The sequence below is a fragment of the Hypomesus nipponensis genome, chromosome 18 (genome assembly GCF_054491055.1).
Source record: "Hypomesus nipponensis isolate SF chromosome 18, ASM5449105v1, whole genome shotgun sequence".
Lineage (NCBI taxonomy): Eukaryota > Metazoa > Chordata > Actinopteri > Osmeriformes > Osmeridae > Hypomesus > Hypomesus nipponensis.
In genome coordinates, this window is record NC_140378.1 from 21,138,213 (window position 1) to 21,152,500 (window position 14,288).

Genomic DNA, 14,288 nt, shown 5'->3' on the forward strand with positions numbered 1-14,288 from the left:
TCTGGAGCGCTCAGGGAGTTTGTGATTGGCCGGATGCCAGGAGAGCAGCCCAGCGACAGGACCCTGTAGAGGTGACCCTGGAGATGCCTGCCTGGGAGCCGGACTGCAGGTGTGCTGGTGTGAGAAGGGAGGGAGGAGAGAGGGGGGAGGAGAGGGGAGGAGAGGAGAGGAGGGGGGAAGAGAGGGGAGGAGAGGAGAGGACGGGGGAGGAAAGGTGGGAGGAGGGGGAGGAGAGGGGAGGAGAGGAAAGGAGGGGGGAGGAAAGGTGGGAGGAGAGGAGAGGAGGGGGGAGGGAGGAGAGGGGAGGAGAGGAGGGGGAGGAGAGGAGGGGGGAGGAAAGGTGGGAGGAGAGGAGAGGAGGGGGAGGAGAGGGGGGGCAAGAAGGGGGGGGGGAGAGGGGAGGAGAGGAGGGGGGAGGAGAGGAGGGGGGAGAAAAGGTGGGAGGAGAGGAGAGGAGGGGGGAGGAGGAGGGGGGAGAGGAGGGGGAGGAAAGGTGGGAGGAGAGGAGGGGGGGAGGAGAGAAAGAAGGGGAGTAAGGAAGAGAGAAAAAGTGAGAGGACAAAATGGGGGAGGAACATGGAGGAACATGGAGGAACGTGGAGGGACGTGGAGGAACGTGGAGGGACATGGAGGGACATGGAGGGACTTGGAGGAACATGGAGGGACGTGGACGGACGTGGAGGAAGTGGAGGGACATGGAGGGACGTGGAGGGACGTGGAGGGACAGGGAGGGACGTGGAGGAACGTGGAGGGACATGGAGGGACATGGAGGGAAGGGGGAGAGACAACAGGACATCCAGGCCTGTGTGTGTGGGGTGTGGGGGGGTGTGGGGAGGGTGTGTGTTTGGGGGGGGGGGGGGTGTGGGGAGGGTGTGTGTGTGTGGGGGGTGTGTGTGTGTGTGTGTGTGGGGAGAGTGTGTGTGTGGGGGGGGGAGGGTGTGTGTGTGTGGGGAGGGGGGTGTGTGTGTGGGGGGGGTGTGTGTGTGTATATGTGAGCATATGTGAGCATGGCTGTCTGAAAGGAAGACAGACATTGACTTATGAATGTTGGCAGGTTACATAAGTTAGTGGACAGTTTATATAATAAAGTGGTTCTCTTTTTTATGGTGACTGAAAATGAACCATCCCCAATACACACACATACTTGCACACAGACACACACACAAACACATGCTTTCACACAGACACACACACATGCTTGCGTGTGTATATACAGTAGATGTGCAGGCAGGCAGGCGGGCAGGCGGGCAGGCGGGCAGGCGGGCAGGCGGGCAGGCAGGCAGACAGAGGCAGAGGCAGGCAGGCAGGCAGGCAGGCAGGCAGGCAGGCAGACAGACAGACAGGCAGGCAGAGGGTGGGACAACACCAGGGATGGAGTGATGACAGTGTGGATGGAGTGATGACAGTGTGGATGGAGTGATGACAGTGTGGATGGAGTGATGACAGTGTGGATGGAGTGATGACAGTGTGGATGGAGTGATGACAGTGTGGATGGAGTGATGACAGTGTGGATGGAGTGATGACAGTGTGGATGGAGTGATGACAGTGTGGATGGAGTGATGACAGTGTGGATGGAGTGATGACAGTGTGGATGGAGTGATGACAGTGTGGATGGAGTGATGACAGTGTGGATGGAGTGATGACAGTGTGGATGGAGTGATGACAGTGTGGATGGAGTGATGACAGTCACAGTCAGAAGATGAGCTACTGTTCTCCATGTCTCATCTTTCTCTTCATGTTGTGGATGTTTGGGATTCTGGTTTCCTTGTTCAACTGCAGTGGAAATGACGTTAAGAGGATTTTGGTTGTCACTTTTGAACGTCTTGGTATTTCTGACTTTGGGAAATGTGACGCCGCATTGTTCAACCCCCCTTGGTCTTCACAGAATCATGTGATAGCAATGATATACATCATTCTCTCTCTTCTCTCCCTCTCTTCTCCTTCCTCTCTCCTTCCTCTCCTCTCCTCCCTCTTCTCTCCCTCCTCTCCCTCCTCTCCCTCTTCTCCCTTCTCTCTCTCCTCCTGTCTGTCTCTAGGTTGCCATGGTTTCCTGCAGTTACCTCTGAGCTGTGTCCAGTTCCGGTCTGCAGTCATCCAGCCTCCCCTCCTCCGTCCATCCGTCCATGGAGCGACCGTGACACGGGAGGCAGAGGGGACTGACGAGAGGGAAGTCAAGGAGTCACCAAGGAGACCAAGCTGGATTCACCCCCTCTCCTCCCCCTCTCCTCCCCCTCTCCTCCCCCTCTCCCAGACCTATGGAGAGGAGCGCTAGAGAGGAGTGAGACCTGAAGGAGGAGAAGAAAAGAGAGAGACAGAGGAGGGGCTCGCCCCCCTGGCTTGCTGACCTTCAGAAGCACCTTTAGTTCAACAGCTCATGGATCTGAGTGATCTGAGTTAGTTGTGTTACTGGTAGAGAGTAAGTGTCGAAAGTTAGTAAAGTTGAGAGTTAGTAAAGTTGAGAGTTAGTGCGATTGAGAGTATTTTTGGTTTAGTGAGGCAGAGAGTTAGTGTTGAGTTAGTGGTTCAGAGTAACACATTCCCAGGATGCTAACCATAACCCACCCTGACCTTCACTAGGGGGCGGTGTCAGATGAGTACATGAACAGCCCTCGACCAATCACAGTGCGGGAAACCTAAGCGGGGACTACGTTGAGAGAGGAGGACCAGGAAGAGTTAGGATGTCCACCACAGCCACCATGGGGGAGATGGCCAACAGCGCGGTGGAGTTCTACCCCAAAGGCAGCCGGGGCAGGGGAGGGCAGGCGGGGGAGGGGGGAGGGGGAGACTTTGGGGTGACGCTGGAGGAGCTGAGAGACCTGATGGAGCTCAGAGGTCCAGAAGCTCTGCAGAAGATCCAGGAGAACTACGGAGACACAGAGGGGCTCTGCCTGAGGCTGCAGTCCCACACCACCGAAGGTGAGGACGGGGGAGAGGTGGGGGGAGAGGGAGGGGGAGGGAGGTGGGGGGAGGGAGGGGATGGAGGCTGGCTGGCTGACTGGCTGATTTGCTGAGAGGCTGGCTGGCTGTCTGGGTGGGTTGCTGTCTAGCTGTCTGCCTGTCTGTCTGTCTGTCTGGGTGGGATGCTGTCTGTCTGGGTGGGATGTTGTTTGGCTGACTGTCTGGGTGGGTTGCTGTCTGGCTGTCTGGCTGTCTGTCTGGCTGTCTGGCTGACTGTCTGGCTGTCTGGCTGACTGTCTGGCTGGGTGGCTGGGTAGTGGACTGACTGGTTGCTTAGGGCTGGCTGGATTATGACACTACTAACTTGCACATCATCACATTACTAACCCGCACATTATCAGATTACTAACTCGCACATCATCACATTACTAACCACACCAACTAAATAGACTCTGTCACACACACACTCTTACACACTCCTTCTCTCACACACGCTCACACTCTCTCTCACACCCACACACCGACTCTCACATACTTTCTCACACACACACACACACACACATACATTCTCATACACACACACACACTCTCTGCCATCTTCTCTCCGCCTGTTTACTCTAGCGTTGCTAGGTTACAGACTGGTTGGAGGAGTGGGTGGAGGGAGGATTCCACACCACCCCTCTCTCTCTCTCTCTCTCTCTCTCTCAGTCTCTCTCTCTCTCTCTCTCTCTCTGTCTCTCTCTCTCTCTCTCTCTCTCTCTGTGTCTCTCTCTCTTTCCCTCCCATACCCTCTCTCCTCCTCTCATACACTCCCCCTCTCCATCCCACAGACACCCTGCCGTCTCTTTCTCTGTATCTCTCGCTCTCACACCCCCGCTCTCTCTCTCTCCCACACAAACTATCACACACCTGTACCAGTGTCTTGAAGTCAGGGTCAAAACAGACTTTATGTACCAGACCTGCAACCTTATCTGGTGTAAACACATGCACACATACACACACACACACTTACACATACATACCACACACTTACACAAACACACTTATATACACTCACACACACTTACACAAACACACTTATATACACACACACTTACACACACACAAACATCTACTCATGAGCCAGTATACCCAGCACAGAGAGAGACACACAGAGAGAGAGAAAGAGAGAGATGTAGCCTATGGTAAGGTAAGGGGGGATAACAGCTTGACGTATAGTGAAGGACACATCAAGGAGAGAAAGAGAGATTGAGAGAGTGGGAAGAAAGAAATGGTAGATGGATGAAGCAGTAGAAGAGGTGGATGAAGCAGTATAGAAGAGGTGGATGAAGCAGTAGAAGAGGTGGATGAAGCAGTATAGAAGAGGTGGATGAAGCAGTAGAAGAGGTGGATGAAGCAGTAGAAGAGGTGGATGAAGCAGTATAGAAGAGGTGGATGAAGCAGTAGAAGAGGTGGATGAAGCAGTATAGAAGAGGTGGATGAAGCAGTAGAAGAGGTGGATGAAGCAGTAGAGAAGAGGTGGATGAAGCAGTAGAGAAGAGGTGGATGAAGCAGTATAGAAGAGGTGCATGAAGCAGTAGAAGAGGTGGATGAAGCAGTAGAAGAGGTGGATGAAGCAGTATAGAAGAGGTGGATGAAGCAGTAGAAGAGGTGGATGAAGCAGTATAGAAGAGGTGGATGAAGCAGTAGAAGAGGTGGATGAAGCAGTAGAAGAAGTGGATGAAGCAGTATAGAAGAGGTGGATGAAGCAGTAGAAGAGGTGGATGAAGCAGTAGAAGAGGTGGATGAAGCAGTAGAAGAGGTGGATGAAGCAGTATAGAAGAGGTGGATGAAGCAGTAGAAGAGGTGGATGTAGCAGTAGAAGAGGTGGATACCTGCGTGTCTAACCTCACACAAACCTCACGACCAGACACAAAACTCACAAAGTAGCCTCCAAGCCTGCTATGTCGTGCTGCAGTGACATCACTTGTTGCCGGGCGGAAACTGACAGAGACAGGAAGCTCTGAACCTGGTATCATCGTCTCCATGAGAACGGAGTGGTGGACAGGGGTGGGGGGTGTGGAAGTGGGCGAAGGTGAGGAGAGGGGGAGAGGGGGAGGTGGGTGGGACGGAGAGAGATGGAGAGAATGAGGAGCCTGCTAGCCAAGGATGTTGAGCACTAGGAGTGTGTGTGTGTGTGTTGGTGAGTACTAGGAGAGAGTGTGTGTGTGTGTGTTGGTGAGTACTAGGAGAGAGTGTGTGTGTGTGTGTGTTGGTGATTTATTAAGTAAAACAACACTTCACTGCTTACTCAAGGTGACCTGTGTGTGTGTGTGCGTGTGTGTGTGTGTGCACGTTCCTGCACGTGTGTGTGTGTTCCTGCACGTGTGTGTGTGTTCCTGCACTTGTGTGTGTCTCTCCCAGGTCTGTCGGGGGAGCTAGCGGACATGGAGCGCAGGCACCAGGTGTTCGGCCAGAACTTCATTCCTCCCAAGAAGCCCAAGACGTTCCTGGAGCTGGTGTGGGAGGCTCTGCAGGACGTTACCCTCATCATCCTGGAGGTGGCCGCCATCATCTCCCTGGGCCTGTCCTTCTACCAACCCCCTGGGGAGGAGAGCGAGGGTGAGGAAGGGGGAGGCAGGGAGGGGGCGGTGAGGGTGGTGGAGGGGGGGGGGGTGGAGGGGGGCGTGACAGGGAGGGGGTGAGAGGGATGGGAGCGGGATGGAGGGAGGGGGATGGAGGGAGACAGGTGGGAGGATGGGAGGGAAGGAGGATGGTAGGAAGGGGGGAGACAGAAATGGGGGTGAGTTGGGAGAGGGAACAGAGATGATGGCTTATAAAAAAAGAGACATTCATCTAATTCTCCCCCCTCTCCCTCTCTCCCTCTCTCTCTCTGTCACTCTCACTCTCTCCCTCTCTCTCTCTCTCTCTCTCTCTCTCTGTCTTCCAGGGTGTGGGAACACCCAGTCTGGGATGGAGGATGAGGGTGAGGCGGAGGCAGGCTGGATTGAGGGTGCCGCCATCTTGCTCTCGGTGGTGTGCGTCGTCTTGGTGACAGCATTCAATGACTGGTCGAAGGAGAAGCAGTTCCGAGGTTTGCAGAGCCGCATTGAGCAGGAACAGAGGTTCTCTGTGGTCCGCAAGGGGAACGTCATCCAGATCCCAGTAGCAGACATTGTGGTGGGGGACATGGCCCAGGTCAAATACGGTAGGTACACACACACACACACACACACAGTTACCATACACACACACACACACACACACAGTTACCATACACACTTACACACAGTTACCATACACACACACACACACAGTTACCATACACACTTACACACAGTTACCATACACACACACACACACACACACACAGTTACCATACACACTTACACACAGTTACCATACACACACACACACACACAGTTACCATACACACTTACACACAGTTACCATACACACCCACGTACATAAACATAAATCACCCCAAAAGGCCCTCCCCCCCCCCATCCTCACCCCCACCCCCAGGTGATCTCCTCCCTGCTGATGGGGTCCTGGTTCAGGCCAACGACCTGAAGATCGACGAGAGCTCCCTGACCGGGGAGTCCGACCACGTCACCAAGAGTGTCGACAAGGACCCCATGCTGCTCTCAGGTGTGTGTGTGTGCGTGAGTCTTAGTGGGATTTGGGGTTTCGAGGCTATGTTTATTATTATGTGTGTGTGTGTGTTTGTGTGTGTGTTTGTGTGTGTGTGTGTGTGTGCAGGCACCCATGTGATGGAAGGCTCAGGGAGAATGCTGGTGACGGCCGTGGGCATCAACTCCCAGACAGGCATCATCTTCACCCTTCTGGGTGCCGGGGAGGAAGAGGAGGAGGACAAGAAAGGTGAGGAGGGTTGCCAGGTTGGGACGGGTCAGGGTGAGGGTTGCCAGGTTGGGACTGTGTCAGAATGAGGGCTGCCAGGTTGGGTGGGGTCAGGGTGAGGGTTGCCAGGTGAGTGGGGTCAGGGTGAGGGTTGCCAGGTAGGGTGGGGTCAGGGTGAGGGTTGCCAGGTAGGGTGGGGTCAGGGTGAGGGTTGCCAGGTTGGGACTGTGTCAGAATGAGGGCTGCCAGGTTGGGTGGGGTCAGGGTGAGGGTTGCCAGGTGAGTGGGGTCAGGGTGAGGGTTGCCAGGTAGGGTGGGGTCAGGGTGAGGGTTGCCAGGTAGGGTGGGGTCAGGGTGAGGGTTGCCAGGTTGGGACTGTGTCAGAATGAGGGCTGCCAGGTTGGGTGGGGTCAGGGTGAGGGTTGCCAGGTGAGTGGGGTCAGGGTGAGGGTTGCCAGGTAGGGTTTGGTCAGGGTGAGGGTTGCCAGGTAGGCTGGGGTCAGGGTGAGGGTTGCCAGGTTGGGACTGTGTCAGAATGAGGGCTGCCAGGTTGGGTGGGGTCAGGGTGAGGGTTGCCAGGTGAGTGGGGTCAGGGTGAGGGTTGCCAGGTAGGGTGGGGTCAGGGTGAGGGTTTCCAGGTAGGGTGGGGTCAGGGTGAGGGTTGCCAGGTTGGGACTGTGTCAGAATGAGGGCTGCCAGGTTGGGTTGGGTCAGGGTGAGGGTTGCCAGGTGAGTGGGGTCAGGGTGAGGGTTGCCAGGTAGGGTAGGATCAGGGTGAGGTTTGCCAGGTTGGGTGGGGTCAGGGTGAGGGTTGCCAGGTCGGGTGGGGTCAGGGTGAGGGTTGCAAGGTCGGGTGGGGTCAGGGTAAGGGTTGCCAGGTGGGTGGGGTCAGGGTGAGGGTTGCCAGGTTGGGTGGGGTCAGGGTAAGGGTTGCCAGGTCGGGTGGGGTCAGGGTGAGGGTTGCCAGGTCGGGTGGGGTCAGGGTGAGGGTTGCAAGGTCTGGTGTGGTCAGGGTGAGGGTTGCAAGGTCTGGTGGGGTCAGGGTGAGGGTTGCCAGGTTGGGTGGGGTCAGGGTAAGGGTTGCCAGGCTTGTGTTTCACACTTTATCTGGTTCATGCTGCTTTCTGGATCCCCAGACCCAGCAGTCTAACCACATGTTTATTTAGCTCTGCAGTCACATGCTCTGCTACTGAAATAGGACATCCTCGCTTGCATCAGTAATGTGAAGCTATGCTAGCTGTTGTAGCCTCACTCTCAGAGGCATCACTCTCAGACTGATCTGACTGGTTCTTCAGAGCTTTTAAACACTGTGTGTGTGTGTGTGGAGGTGATGTGTGTGGAGGTGATATGACTCGCAGATTTAAGATAAGAGTTTTAAAAGGAAATACTGCAGTTTAACTTCATGGATAATTCATCCTTCCCTCCCTCCCTCCCTCCCTCCTTCCTTCCTTCCCTCCCTCCCTCCCTCCCTCCCTCCCTCCCTCCCTCCCTCCCTCCCTCCCTCCCTCCTTCCTTCCTTCCTTCCTTCCCTCCCATCCCATCCCCCCTTCCCTTCCCCTCCCTCCCCCCTGATCCTCAGCCTCCCCCTCTCTCTGGGTTTAACCCTTTTAAACTATCTGGTGAGGGGCTGCAGATAGAATCAATTATTGAAAGAGAGATGGAGGAAGAGAGAGAGAGAGGAAGAATATATGTAATAAAGAAGAAAACTACCTGTTTGAATACAAGGATGAGACAAAGACGTCTCAGAACGTTTGTAGTCATGGGACCAGCGGTAATTTGTCACCCATAGCGACAGAACACCAAATTAGCTTGTAGCTAACGGTAGCTAACTGACGCTGCTTTACAGTAAAACAATCCTACAACTTCTCCTGGGTAATCAGCTGACTTGTCTCATCATTCAGATGTGAAGTTTATCACATTTCTGTTTCAATTTAATAATTTCTATTCTATTTACATTCTTCTCCCACTATAACATCTTCCAAAATACCCCCCCCCCCCACACACACACACACACACACACACACACACACACCAACTTTCCCCAACCAGATGAAAGTACTCAATTTCCCCCAATGCACCCTGCGGCAGCAGATGTCAGTCATGGCAGAGCCACCAATGGTATGTGAGCATTGTGCCGTGAACAGCCCTCCAACCCCCTCCTCAGCCAATGAATGAAGCCCTGTGGGTCAGGTGGTGTTGCATGTGGAGAACATGCCTCAGTTACTGGTTCTCACCCACGCCCACACCCTCTCTGAGCCCCTCAGTGGAGTTCTGTTGGTATGTGTGTGTGTGTATCCTCATTCCTTTGTGAATTCCTAGTGTGTTTGTTTGAAGTTTCAGACTTTTTCAAACTTTCTTTACTACTTGCTTCTTTCATGTTTTCTCTCTCTCCCCTTCCCTCCCCCTCTCTCTCCCCCCTCTCACTCTGTTTCCCCTCTCTCTCTTTCTCTCTCTTCCCCCCTCTCTCTCCCTCTATCTCTCTCCCTCTCTCTCTCTCTCTCTCTCTCTCTCTCTCTCTCTTTCAGGAAAGCAGCCTGAGACAGCAGTAGAAAACAACCAGAACAAAGGTAATCAGCCATCCTGTCCTCTCTCCTCTCTCCTCTCTCCTCTCTCCTCTCTCCTCTCCCCTCTCCTCTCTCCTCTCTCCTCTCTCCTCTCTCCTCTCTCCTCTCTCCTCTGTCCTCTCCCCTCTGTCCTCTCCCCTCTGTCCTCTCCTCTCTCCTCTGTCCTCTCTCCTCTCTCCTCTCTCCTCTCTCCTCCCTCTCTCCTCTCCTCTCTCCTCTCTCCTCTCTCCATCTCCCTCTCTCATTCTTCTTTGTGATGCTGTGCGTGTGTATTCCAGCTAAGAAGCAGGATGGGGGCGTTGCCATGGAGATGCAGCCCCTGAAGAGTGCGGAGGGCGGGGAGGTGGAGGACAGGGAGAAGAAGAAGACCAACGTTCCCAAGAAGGAGAAGAGTGTCCTGCAGGGGAAACTCACCAAGCTGGCCGTGCAGATCGGCAAAGCAGGTACTTCCTGGAAAGGAGCCAATGGCTGGAGAGAATGAATGAGTGACAGAGCCTATGACCAATCCTGTGTCCCATGTGTGTGCAGGCTTGGTGATGTCAGCGATCACAGTCATCATCCTGGTCCTGTACTTTGTGATTGAGACGTTCGTTATCGAAGGTACGTTTTCTTCATGGATCATCTGGTCAGTTTGTCCCTGTGGACAGAGACAGGCTTTCTAGAAGTTTCACTTCCAGATGCAGTTCTTGGTCCAGTTGTTTTAACTCCTCTGTACATGGTGTGTGTGTGTCTGCGTGTATGCGTGTATCTGTGTGTGTGCTGCAGGTCGTGTGTGGATGACACAGTGTACTCCGGTCTATGTTCAGTACTTTGTCAAGTTCTTCATCATCGGCGTGACCGTGCTGGTGGTGGCGGTCCCTGAGGGCCTGCCCCTGGCCGTCACCATCTCTCTGGCCTACTCCGTCAAGGTGCGTTTGTTTTTGCTGGAGTTTGTGTGGAGGTTGAATTTTGTTTGATGGAGTAAACATGAATGTGTCTAAGTGTGTGTGAATGTGTGTGTGTGTGTGAGTGTGTGTGTGTTATTCTCTGCTACAAAGAACTACAGAACCACATCGTCAACCAGCCCACCAAACCTTTGTCTCCCTCCTCCTCCCTCCTTCCTACCCCTGTCTCACTTCTTCTCCCTCTTTCCTACCCCTCCTTCCTACCCCTCCCCCCTCCCCTCCCTCCCTCCCTCCCTCCCCTCCCCCTCGCCCGCTCCAGAAAATGATGAAGGACAACAACCTGGTGCGTCACCTGGACGCGTGTGAGACGATGGGTAACGCCACGGCCATATGCTCCGACAAGACGGGCACCCTGACCACCAACCGCATGACCGTGGTGCAGACGTTCCTAGGTAGGCACACACACACTCACACACACACACTCACACACACACACTCACACTCACACACACGCACACACACACACCTGGGTAGGTAAACTCCCCAAAACCTCTTCTCCTCACCATTCCCCCTCCCTCCCTCCCTCCCTCCCTCCCTCCCTCCCTCCCTCCCTCCCTCCCTCCCTCCCTCCCTCCCTCCCTCCCTCCCTCCCTCCCTCCCTCCCTCCCTCCCTCCCTCCCTCCCTCCCTCCCTCCCTCCCTCCCTCCCTCCCTCTCCTCCTCCTTCCTCCTGGTTTCCAAGGTGACCAGCACCACAGGCGTGTTCCAGATCCAGGCCAGGTGAACCCCAAGACCCTGGAGCTGCTGGTCAATGCCATTGCCATCAACAGCGCCTACACCTCCAAGATCATGGTGAGGGTGTGTGTGTGTGTGTGGTGTGTCTGTGTGAAGGGTGTGTGGTGTGTGTATGTAATGTGTGTAGTGTGTGTGTATGTTACAGCTACTCAAGGAAATGTATCTCTTCTCTTGGTTGTTCATCTCTCTCCCCCCCCCCCCCTCTCCCCTCCTCCCCCCTCTCCCCCAGCCCTGTGACGCGGAGGGGGGGCTGGCTAAGCAGGTGGGGAATAAGACTGAGTGTGGTCTCCTGGGGTTTGTTCTCGAGCTGCAACAGGACTACGACTCTGTCAGAGAGAGAGTTCCAGAGGAGAGACTGTACAAGGTACTATACACACACACACAAACACACACACACACTACATTAGTGTTGTTTTTGGCGTCCTGTTTTAATTTTAGTTTTAGTGTAGTCTTTGTGTCAAGCTGTCACTTGAGTTTTTATTCGTTTTAGTCACGTTCCTACTCTTTTCAGTCTAGTCAAGTTTCAGTCGACTAAAAGTCTGAGCATTTAAGTCTACTTTAGTCAGACTTATCCATGACTATTTTTGTTTAGTTTTTGTCAACGAAAACTGATGACATTTGGTCTAGTTTAAGTCAATGAAAATTGTATTTTAGATTATTTTTTATCAAAACAGAAGCAGTCTAAGCAGTAGTCTCAGGAGGCATGTTAATACCAAAACCATTTGTTTACTGTAGGCCTATTAGTCTAGAATAAGGTATTCAAAGTCATGTTGTTGATGCCAAATTCAGTTCAGTTCGATTGCTATGTGAATGACAAAACTAGCTACAGTATTTGGCCAACAAGGGATGCTTAGGACACATGCAGTCAGTCAGGTAGGAACTAAGAACCCACTTCTCACAAACAAACACACGCTAGTCACACACGCTAGTCACACGCGCTAGTCACACGTTTGTCTCTGACTCTCTGCTGTTTTCAGCTCCAGTGGCTAACGTTTAAAGCTAATGTTTAAAGCTAACGTTTAAAGCTAACGTTTAAAGCTAACGTTTAAAGCTAACGTTTAAAGCTAACGTTTAAAGCTAACGTTTAAAGCTAACGTTTAAAGCTAACGTTAAAATGAGACACATTAACCACAGCCTCATGAGTTGGCTAAAAATAATAACGTGACAAAACTAAATGAAATAACGATGAAACATTTTGTCTCGTTTTTATTCTGTAAACTATATTTTGTCTTGTTTTTATTCGTCAACAATATTGCATTATATATTTAATTATATTCATCGTCACATGACCAGCATTTACGTTGCGTCTCGTCTTGTTTTCGTCATGTGATAACGGTTCGTTGACGACGATATTTAGTCATCATTTTTGTTGACGAAAGCAACACTACATTACAAACACACACACACTACACACACACACTACACTCTCACACTCTCCCTCCCTCACCCCTCCCACCTCCCTCCCCCAGGTGTACACCTTCAACTCTGTGCGGAAGTCCATGAGCACAGTGGTGAAGCAGCCAGATGGCTCCTTCCACCTATACTGCAAAGGAGCCTCCGAGATTCTGCTGAAGAAGTGAGGAGCAGGGAAGGAGGGAGGAAGGAAGGAAGGAAGGAGGGAGGGAGGGAGGGAGGGAGGGAGGGAGGGGGAAGGGAGGGAGGGATGAGGGAGGGAGGGAGGGAGGGGGAAGGGAGGGAGGAATGAAGGAGGGGGGAGGGAGGGGGAAGGGAGGGAGGAATGAGGGAGGGAGGGAGGGGGAAGGGAGGGAGGAATGAGGGAGGGAGGGAGGGAGGGGGAAGGGAGGGAGGGATGAGGGAGGGAGTGAGGGAGGGAGGGGGAAGGGAGGGAGGAATGAGGGAGGGAGGGAAGGAGCAGGGAAGGAGGGAGGAATGGAGGGAGGGAGGGAGGGGGAAGGGAGGGAGGAATGAGGGAGGGAGGGAGGGAGGGAGGGGGAAGGGAGGGAGGAATGAAGGAGGGAGGGAGGGGGAAGGGAGGGAGGAATGAGGGAGGGAGGGGGAAGGGAGAGAGGAATGAGGGAGGGAGGGAGGGGGAAGGGAGGGAGGAATGAGTGAGGGAGGGAGGGGGAAGGGAGGGAGGAATGAGGGAGGGAGGGAGGGAGGGAGGGGGAAGGGAGGGAGGAATGAGGGAGGGAGGGAGGAAGGGAGGGAGGAATGAGGGAGGGAGGGAGGAATAAGGGAGGGAGGGAGGAATGAGGGAGGGAGGGAGGAAGGGAGGAAGGGAGGGAGGGAGGGAGGAGGAAGTAGGGAGGGAGGAGGAAGGAGGGAGGGAGGAAGGGAGGAGGAAGGAAGAAGGAGCAGGGAGGAGGGAGGACTAAACATTCTCAAATCCAAATTTTTTCTCTCATTTTCTCCCCCCTCCTCTCCTCCTCCCATCCTCTCCTCCTCCTCTCCTCCTCTCCTCCCCTCCTCCTCCCATCCTCTCTTCCTCCCCTCCTCTCCTCCTCCCATCCCCTCCTCCTCTCCTCCTCCCCTCCTCCCCTCCTACCCCAGGTGTTCATATATTCTGGATGCTCAAGGGGAACCTCGTATTTTCCGCCCCAGAGACAGAGACGACATGGTCAAACAGGTCTGCTTCTCTCTCTCTCTCTCTCTCTCTCTCTATCTCTCCTCCTCTCTTTTCTCCTATCTTCTTTCCTCCTGTCTATCTCTCCTCCTCTCTTCTCTCACTCACTGTCTCTCTCTCTCTCTCTCTCTCTCTCTCTCTCTCTCTCTCTTTTGTCTCTCTCTTTCCTCCTCCTCTCTTCTCTCCTCCTCTCTTCTCTCTCCTCTCTTCTCTCCTACTCTCTTCTCTCTCCTCTTTGAAGTAAACCGTGGTTTTGCTTCCAAGTTTACAATCCGGATACCTAAACCCACCTTTTCATTGGTTGTGCTGTAGGTGATCGAGCCAATGGCGTGCGAGGGACTGAGGACCATCTGCATTGCGTTCCGAAACCTGCCGGCCAATCCGGAGCCGGACTGGGAGAGCGAGGCGGAGATAGTGACGGAGCTGACCTGCATCACGGTGGTGGGAATAGAAGACCCTGTACGACCAGAGGTAGGGGGTAGTGTGTTTGTGTGGTGGGGGTTAGTGTGTGTATCTATCATAGCTAAGCAACTCTCTCCCTCTCTCTCTCTCTCCCTCTCTCTCTCCCCCTCTCTCTCTCTCTCTCTTTCTCTCTCTCTCTCTCTCTCTCTCTCTCTCTCTCTCTCTCTCTCTCTCTCTCTCTCTCTCTCTCTCTCTCCTCTCTCACTCTCTCCCCCTCTCTCCCCCTCTCTCACTCTCTCCCCCTCTCTCTCTCTCTCTCTCT

General features: G+C 53.8%; 1 protein-coding gene across 1 annotated transcript in view; it reads left to right on the plus strand.

The window, feature by feature from the left end:
- The first annotated feature begins 2,696 nt into the window (after positions 1-2,696).
- The window catches only part of atp2b3b (ATPase plasma membrane Ca2+ transporting 3b), a 25,104-nt gene continuing 13,512 nt past the window's right edge, over positions 2,697-14,288 (plus strand). Inside the window, exons 1-15 of the mRNA XM_084679395.1 lie at positions 2,697-2,916; positions 5,302-5,499; positions 5,828-6,085; positions 6,403-6,528; positions 6,640-6,759; positions 9,264-9,305; positions 9,581-9,745; positions 9,831-9,902; positions 10,068-10,210; positions 10,506-10,638; positions 10,928-11,037; positions 11,210-11,344; positions 12,450-12,556; positions 13,492-13,567; positions 13,877-14,035. Coding sequence (XP_084535521.1) covers positions 2,697-2,916; positions 5,302-5,499; positions 5,828-6,085; positions 6,403-6,528; positions 6,640-6,759; positions 9,264-9,305; positions 9,581-9,745; positions 9,831-9,902; positions 10,068-10,210; positions 10,506-10,638; positions 10,928-11,037; positions 11,210-11,344; positions 12,450-12,556; positions 13,492-13,567; positions 13,877-14,035 — 2,064 coding nt within the window. The remainder of the gene's footprint in view (positions 2,917-5,301; positions 5,500-5,827; positions 6,086-6,402; positions 6,529-6,639; positions 6,760-9,263; positions 9,306-9,580; positions 9,746-9,830; positions 9,903-10,067; positions 10,211-10,505; positions 10,639-10,927; positions 11,038-11,209; positions 11,345-12,449; positions 12,557-13,491; positions 13,568-13,876; positions 14,036-14,288) is intronic.